We start from the raw sequence: 8,631 nt of genomic DNA on the forward strand, positions 1-8,631 counted from the left end.
GAAAAGCTCCTGCAGTTTTCAGTGAGACTGAGGTGTGCCCTGCCTCTGATCTCAGAGGGGGTCTGAAAGTCTAGAGGAAGAGGCTGGGTGTTTGAGGACATTTTGAAAGATTCAGGAAGTGCTGGTGTGTGGATGATCTGCATGGAAGGGGTTGCTTTGAGTTAGAGCCTTAATTTAAAATAAACGTGGGCACATTTGGTTTTTCAGAAAATAGAAACATTTCATTTTTCTGTGCATTTATATGAATAAGTAGGTAGGTTAGAAGACAATGTTGGTGACTTTCCCTCTAGCAAACCCTAATTTTATCTTGGAAACTTTGCATGGCTCCTCTAGGAGAGAGATAAAATTCACAGGACAAGGGCAGCAACACCTTGGAAAAAGAATCAATCTATTAAGACCACATGATTTTGTGAATTCAAATTTTTATCTGGAGAAAACCTCCCAGTGCTTTTCACTCGGTTAATCTGAACGCTTTTGTTACGTTTTCTGACCTGCTCTTCTCACATAACATAGCAGAGTTCATGAAGACTTCTCAAGGTGTGTCAGTGGTAACTGCAGGGAGACAGCCCGCACCCTCAGCCCTCTGCCTGGAAGAGGATATTCCTTCCCCAAGACAGACAGATCCTTAAACATCTTTCAGCTGAGTCTCTTCCTCATGAGGATATCCCTGCTGTTGTGGTGCTGCTTGCTTGTAGCTCCCATCCCTCCTGTGTGCCTGCAAAGAGTCGTTACACTCTGGGAAGGTGGGAAATGCAGAGGGAAGGCTCTGCTCCCCAGGCAGCAAGGGCTTGCTTTGCAGAAGACCAGGAAGAACTGCTGGCTTGGGATCAGAGCATATGTGCTCTCAACTGAGTCTTTAAGTGACAGAGCAGGAAGTTTAGGAATGCTAAGTTGTTCCAGACTCATTCTGAAGTTATAAAAGCCTAACCTGCCCAGGAAAATTGGGTGCCATGGAGAGATCACACACTTTTGATTCCTTTCTTCTCTGTGTGACTGGAAACTGCATGAAGCAGTTTGCTTCCATCAAAATGTCCTTTAGCACCTTGAAAACTTACAATTTGTGGATAAACAGTAGCTAATCTGTCACATTAGAATGCCCCATGGGTGCCTCATTAGCACTGGGTTCCCTGACAGATGGAATCCCCTTTTACTTCTGATCATCCTTTACCATGTAAATATAGCAATTCAGGTCTAAGAGAGTCTCCCAGATCTTTGTGTGTGGACACAGCATCAGAGGATGAGCCCTTACATATGAGGAGAGCTCTAAGGTTCAAGAATCAAGCCATGTCTTGCCTTGCTTTATTTTGATTTGCTCTCCTTGCCTAGCCTTGTCTCGCTTTGTCTTCCCATTTTCATCCCCCTCCTCCTTTTCCCCCAGTTTCTTCTTAATGTTCTTCCATTAAATGCAGCTCTTTTACAAGATCTGCACAAGGAATGTAAACAAGACTGTTCTTAGAGGGGCTGGGATTTACCCACGTTCTCTCTTTTTCCTCACCTGTCACCAGGTATTCAGTTCAATAAAATCAGCTCTAAAAAAGAAAGTTTCTTTTACCCCTATGACCAAACCCAGTCATTCAGGCTCCAGGATCCTGTTCCTCCTCCCTTCACAAGCTTCCCTGCAGCTCGCAATCCATGCTGGATGTCCAGACATTCATACAAATATTGGTCAAGTTTGCCTAATCCTGTAATCACATCTCTGCTGGTATTTGTCTGATCTCTCTCTAGGCTTGATGTGTACGTGATGGTGGACAGGTCTTCAGCAAGAGCCTGTTGCTGGGACTGCTCTGTGTAGGGAAAATGGCCCAAAGAAAAGCTTTGGAGAATCACACCATTGAACTTGGATTCACTCTTCAGGGATTTACTGACCCCTCCAGCCTGCAGGGCCTGTGCTTCACGGTCTTCCTGGTCATCTACCTGGTGGTGCTCGCAGGAAACAGCCTGATGGTGCTCATCACAGTGATGGACTCAAGCCTCCACAGCCCCATGTACTTCTTCCTGATGAACTTGTCCTTCCTGGAGATCTGCTACACGTCAGTCACTCTGCCAAAAATGCTGGTGATTTCCCTGATGGAAGATGGCAGGATCTCCTTCCTTGGTTGTGCTGCCCAGCTTTATTTCCTGACTTCACTGGGCAGCACTGAAAGCCTTCTCCTGGCTGCCATGGCCTATGACCGCTATGCAGCCATCTGTGACCCCCTGCACTACACCCTCACCATGAGCAGGGGTCTCTGCATCAGCCTGGTTGTGGGGTCATGGATGGTTGTTGTACCAGTGCAAGTAGGACAGACCTACCAGCTGTTCACTTTGCCCTTCTGCGCATCTCACCACCTTCATCACTTCTTCTGTGACGTGCCCCCTCTGCTGGATCTGGCCTGTGCAGACACCTCCTGGAACCAAGCGACTCTCTACACCATCATCTTGGTATTTGCGATTCTTCCCTTTTCCTTCATAGTTATTTCTTACATTAAGATTATCAGGGCAGTTCTGAAAACACCTTCAGTCCTGGGCAGACACAAAGCATTTTCCACCTGCTCTTCACACCTCGGGGTGGTGACACTCTTCTACAGCTCAGCCACAATCACCTACTTAACGCGACGGTCAAGGGACTCTGCAGAGACTGACAAACACCTTGCCCTGCTTTACACAATTGTGACCCCCATGTTGAACCCTGTCATCTACAGCCTGAGGAATAAGGAAGTGAGAATTGCCTTGAAGAGACTCCTGTGGACAAAGTGATTCTACAGAGGTTGTAAAACAGTCCCAAAGAGGACCAGAAGTCCCAGACAAAGCAGCGATAAGGAGGTGACCACCCTCAGGTCTGAGAAATTACTCACAGTGTCCCTGTGTGGAATCAGCTGAAAAAAATAAAGGATGTGAAGTTCATCTTCCTTTGCTGTAATGTCTTCCATGGAGTTCTCTAATGTATGACCAACTTCACAGGAGAATAAACAGCAGTGTCACCAGGGGGATGTCCTGGATGGAACAGACGAGATGTGTCTGCACTGGGCGACCGATTGCAGAGCAGTTGGGGTCTCAACTATTTGGACACGAGGCACAAGTAGAACAAAAGGGCAGGGACTTGGGAGATCAGAACAGAGGGGCAGTTTAAATGCAAAGGGCAACTTAGCAGTGACTTTTACTGCTTATAATTAAACCAGACAAGAAAGGTTAACCCCTAAAATGCTGGCAACTTATTATAGAATGATAGAATCACAGAATGGTTTGGGTTAGAAGGGACCTTAAAGATCATCCATTTCCAACCCCCTGCATGGGCAGGGACACCTCCCACCAGCCCAGGTTGCTCCAAGCCCCATCCAACGTGCCCTTCAACACTGCCAGGGATGGGGCAGCCACAGCTTCCCTGGGCAGCCTGGGCCAGGGTCTCACCACCCTCTTTGAGCTTCAGACCATTGCCGCTTGTCCTCTCAGTACACACCCGTGTAAAAACCCTTACCCCAGCTTTCTTGCAGGCCCCCTTCAAGTATTGGAAGTTGCTATAAGTTGCTGTTATCCAATTCTATACTAGGCCTAGAATATTAATTATCACCTTTAAAGGATTCTACAGTCTTAAACTGAATTATGAAGATTACTGAACATTAAGGTTGCTAATAAAGACAGTGAAAGAGTTAATGTTTCTCACCCTGGCCAGGCCACAGCTGGTGTCCTTGGGTGGATCTCAGGTCTCCAGAATTGGTCTCTCTGGCAGGTGTCCCTGCTGGAGGAGAGAAGGTCCAGCAGCCTCCTGGGAAGGGCACAGGAGTGTCCCTGATCAAAGATGGGACCAGGCTGTTATGGAATGAAGTGGACTGACTGCTGTCATTTAAGCATGAGCCATACCCCCAGCATCTCTCATTGGAGAATCAAAGGAAAACAGTAGGAGAAGCCATGAGGGCCCTGCTCTCATCAAGCAAACTGTTTATCTGTTCGTTCTGTCACACACACACACTCACCCCCTCTGTCACACACTCACTCACACCCCCTCTGTCACACACTCACTCACACCCCCTCTGTCACACTCACACCCCCTCTGTCACACACTCTTTTCCCTCACCTTCTCTTTGCTGTCTCCCTGCTCCCTCATGTCTCTCCCCCCAGACTGCCCAGATCTCCATGCTCAGCTGCCACCCCAGGCAGAGCCCCCAGCTTCCCCAGCCCACCTGCAGGACGAGGGGCTCCAGCCCCAGCATACCCCCCTGCCTGGGCCGCCCAGCCCTCCATCCCCTGCAGAGCTGGCAGCTCCAGCCCCTGCTCCTTGGGGACATGGACCAGGTTCCCTCTGGGGACGCTCCTGCCCAGGCTGTTGTGCTGCTCTGGCTGCCCCACAGGCCCCTGGGCAGACCGTTCCCGAGGGATGGACTGGAGGGAGATGTCAGGATTGGTCACGATCCAGCAGGATCCCTGGAATCTCTTGGCCCAGCCGGGGCAGCTCCAGCCCTACAAACCACCCCCCCCCCCTCCCCTTCCTGGCCTCAGACAGCGCTTGAGGAGCCACAGAGAGCAGAAACAGGGCCAGTTCTGCTGCCCAGTAACCCCCAGCGCTCCCAGTTCCATCGCAGCACTCCCAGTACTACATAGTTCCTAACCAGTGCTGCCCATTCCCCTCAGTTCAGTCCCAGTGCTCCCAGTTGCCCAGAGGTTGCCCCTCCCCTTGCTCCCAGTTCCCCCCCCCACCCCCCCAGTTCACTCCCAGTACAAATCCCTGGCTCTCCCCAGTCCTGTCAGCTGGGAGGGGAAACTGGAGAGCTTTCCATTGCTGGCAGCTGCTGGGTGGGCTCAGGTGCGGTGGGAAGTGCTGCCCCTGCCCTGCCCCTTGGCCCTGGGTCTCCCTGCAGGGCTGTCGTGCAGCTGCTGAGGCATCAGCAGTTCTCTTCTGGCCTGGGGGGCATGAGTGCAGGATGGCAGCAGCAGTAGCAGGGTCTGGGCAGGGTGCCCAGGGCTGGCTGGGGACACAGCTTTGGTCCTTTGGCAGTCTCTGTTCAGCTCCTGTGTTTCCCTTCCAGGACCCCTCTGCATCTCGCCTGTGCCAACGGCCATGCGGATGTGGTGAGATTCCTAGTGAGACAGGACTGCCAGGTGGACCTGTGTGACAACTGGAGGAGATCGCCCCTGATGAAGGTATGTGGCACGTGTCCTGCTCTTGGAGAGGGGCTCGTGGCCTGTGCAGGAATGGAGGGGTGTCTGGCAGGATTCTGTGCACAGGCCTGTGCAGAAATGTGCCCGTTGTAATCGGGGTGGGACAGCAAAGGTGAGCTCATGGTTGCAGATGCTCTTCTTCCCCAGTGCTGAGAAGCGGGGTGAGCTGGGACAGTGCAAGGTCAACTTTGGAAGACTTTCCCTTGTGTGTGTGTTGTTCCCAGGCAGTGCAGAGCCAGCAGGAAGAGTGTGTGGCTGTTCTGCTGGAGCATGGGGCTAACCCAGATCTCCAGGATGCTGACGGCAACACCGCCCTCCACCTGGCTGTCCTGTCTCATAATGTAGACATGGTGTTGCTGTTATTGGAGCATGATGCAGATATGATGCAGAGAATAAGGTAAATGTTTATATTTGGGAAGGAAGCTCTTTCAGAAAGTTGCATTTGTCTTTTTCTTGAAGTTGGGGTTTGATTTGAACTTGATGACTTTCTGTGTCCTTTCAGGAGGGATGTACCCCACTGATCCTGGCTGTCTCTGAACATCACAAAGAGATGGCAGAGGTTCTCCTGAAAATAGGAGCTGATGTGCAGGCTCGAGATCTGAGTGAAAGGTGAGGGTTTCTCAGAATGGGTCCTTTTAGTGCTCTTGATCTATTTCCTATTTTGGATCTTTCAGAACCCCACTTATGATTGCTGCCTCTGGTGGGCAGCTTGATTTGGCGAGAGTTCTTCTTGAGTTCGGGGCTGATGTTTCCCAGAAAGCCGCTGCTGGGCGCACAGCTGGGGATGTTGCTGTTCTGCAGGGATACTCCAGGTAAACGTGTAGCTTGATCATGAGACTAAGTTGTCAGTTGTCAGTGTGGCTTTTGAATATTTTGGTGAGAGCACCAAGGTTTAAGGGTGGGTTTTGAGCTGTCTTGAAGCTGTGCTTAGTGCTGCCTTCTGGTGTGTATTGCTCCTGTGTCTCGTGTTCATTTGGAAGTGGAGGAAATTTCTACCCAGGATTCCCTGTTACCTCTCCAGCTTTGTGGCTAAGCTCACATCTGCCCAATATACAGTCTAGAATGTGTCTGTAGCCAGAGGTGGAGCTTGGCAAACTGAAATGCCTGTGAACCCTCTCCCCAGCCCAGCACCATGTTCCTTACTGCCTTCCCCTGCAGCGCCCAGGCAGTGCCAGCCTTTTGTTTCAGAGGAGATGGAACTGATCAGATCCCTCTTGTGAAAATCCTGAGCAGCTTCATTCCTCTTCAGCACAGCTTTGTAGCTGTGGGTGTTGTTTCTCTAAGGTGTGCTCTAAGGGAGCAGCCCTGCAACAGGCTCTGTGTGCATCAGCCTTCATCAGTACTCGGGAGTTGCTGAGTGTGTATGAATATGTGTAGGATGGATAAGAAGTGGCTGTGAACTGTTCTGCTCAATGGTACGTGCAGGTAGGTGGCTGTCTTTACCAAACACATTTTCCTCTCTTTCTCTACATAGTCTTGGGAAACAACTGGCAGAAGATGCAGAGCAGAAGAGCACAGAAGAAGCTTCTGTGCGTGGTGGCCAGGGCTGCACAGCACCTGGCACTCTTCACTGGGCAGAACCTGCTGGCTTCATGTTGGGGGCACCTGCTGTGGACAGAGGAGGTAGGATCCTTAATGTGGGGGAGCTCAGGAGGAAAGTCTCTGTGGCCTTTTCTCGAGGTGGTTTGTCTTGTCGGCGCTGACTGTGTTCACTGCTGACTGTAGTGCAGGCATCGGGTGGAGCAGCACAGGCAGTTTGGTGAAGGTGCTTCTTGGTTGCTGGTTGGAGACACTTCTTGTCAGGCTCGGAAGGCCGTTGTGGTCTGTGTGCTCCATGCCCACCTGCAGGGGTGTTGCCTTCTCCCTGTCAGATGGCCCACCTGGGTAGGTTTTCCTCCAGAGAGAGAGAAGGGGAACAGGGAAGGAACTGGGCGAGAGTGTTTTTGTTTTTCAGGTGTGCACTTTTACCTCCAGGTGGCCGTTCAAGGTGGTGCAAATCCAGTGTAGCTCAGTAGGGTGTGTAGAGCAGGTGGGTGGGGATTTCTAGTCTAAGCCTTGTGTTCCACAGCACACAGACATGGCACACAAATCCATGGGTGTGACTCTGGCAGCAGCCAAGGCCCTCATCTTGGTGCAGTTGTGGCCTGTCCTGTAGCTCTGGGGGAACAGGCTGAGCTCCTTCATAAGGCTGGTGAAAGCTGGAGTGTGGTACACAGTGTCCTGGTTGTGCCTGTTGGTGCAGTGTGGAAAACTGCTGGTGATTCTTCTGTGTGAGGTTCAGCTTTCGATCTTGATTCTGCTTTTTGATTTTCTGTACCTTCTCAGAACCCTCTGTCCCTGGGCAGGGCAGCAGATGGTGGGGGATCTGGCATGTTGTTCTACGTAAGGTTACATCAGACAGTGACAGCTCTGGTGTGCTGTGCACTCGTGTGTCAGGAGCCCTTTGGAGGTTCCTTGGCTGACTGTCTTGCTACACCACCACCATTTGGGCAGGTCTTTACTAGTAGAGCACATTCATGCTGTGCTATTTTCTTCTTTCAGTTTGTTTCAGTATTTGCTTAATTTCTAGGTGTGAGAGTAGAACTCTGGTCTGTTGGTTTGTTTTTCCTCAGTCCAGCTTGAAGCAGCAGTTGTTTTGGAGATGCCTTCATTCGTGCTGGCTTGTGTTGAATTGGCTGCCCAAAGTTTCATTGTTATGAGCTGTAGAGTTGTCCCTGTGAAATGGTTCTTGTTCTAGTTAGATTTTAGCCTGCCACATCTAATGTCAGCATGTCTTTTCATGTCTGAACAGCAACAGATGACTGGTCTGAAGGAGGCTCAATCAGGTGAGGCTTTCAAAATACCTCACGCTGACTTGAGGGATGTTTGGAGAGACACAGAACTCACTGTGCTTGGCTTTTCCAGAAGCTCTGAGGAAGAGGGGAATGATGACAGTTGGAGTAGTTCCGAAGAAGAGCTGGATTTTAGCCCCAAGGTAGGTGCCTTTACAGGAAACGTGTCCTTTAAAAAGAAAGGATTTGCAGGCAAGTTTTCTCTGGGGTTGAAAGAAGCTGCAGCTGCAGCCGATGCTGTTTTCTCCTCAGCAGCAGCCTCTGGCCTGCCAGTCTTTCTTCTGCTGTGAGTGTTTCCCCCCAGCCCTGTAGCTGGGGCAGAGCCTGCAGCAGATTCGTGGGGTGGGGCAAAAGAGCAAGAGGTGACGAGATAAACAAGCACCTTGTTTGGTTTCCTCTTGTTCCTTTGTGTGAGATTGGCAGAGCCTAAAAGTCTCTGTGGTGTTCTTAGAATCTATTCTGTTCTTCTCCAGAGCTTGTTACTGTTCTTATTGGGGCTAAAACCCTAACAGAGACAGGAAAGAGCATTTATTGATCAAGATTATTGAAATCCTCCATCAGCTGCTTCTCCTTCCCTCGTCGTCAGGTTCCTCAGGAGCGCTCCGTGGACGAGTGCCTCCAGTGGGTTGGTTCCTCTTCTGTGAGATGGCATTCCGTGCTTGCTGTC

General features: G+C 50.7%; 1 protein-coding gene across 1 annotated transcript; it reads left to right on the top strand.

The window, feature by feature from the left end:
* The first annotated feature begins 1,797 nt into the window (after positions 1-1,797).
* Positions 1,798-2,736, top strand: LOC127396178 (olfactory receptor 10AG1-like). The gene has a single exon (XM_051643783.1). It carries the CDS (start codon positions 1,798-1,800, stop codon positions 2,734-2,736), a length of 939 nt encoding a protein of 312 aa, XP_051499743.1.
* Positions 2,737-8,631: the final 5,895 nt, after the last annotated feature.

This window comes from Apus apus, unplaced genomic scaffold (genome assembly GCF_020740795.1).
Source record: "Apus apus isolate bApuApu2 unplaced genomic scaffold, bApuApu2.pri.cur manual_scaffold_30_ctg1, whole genome shotgun sequence".
Lineage (NCBI taxonomy): Eukaryota > Metazoa > Chordata > Aves > Apodiformes > Apodidae > Apus > Apus apus.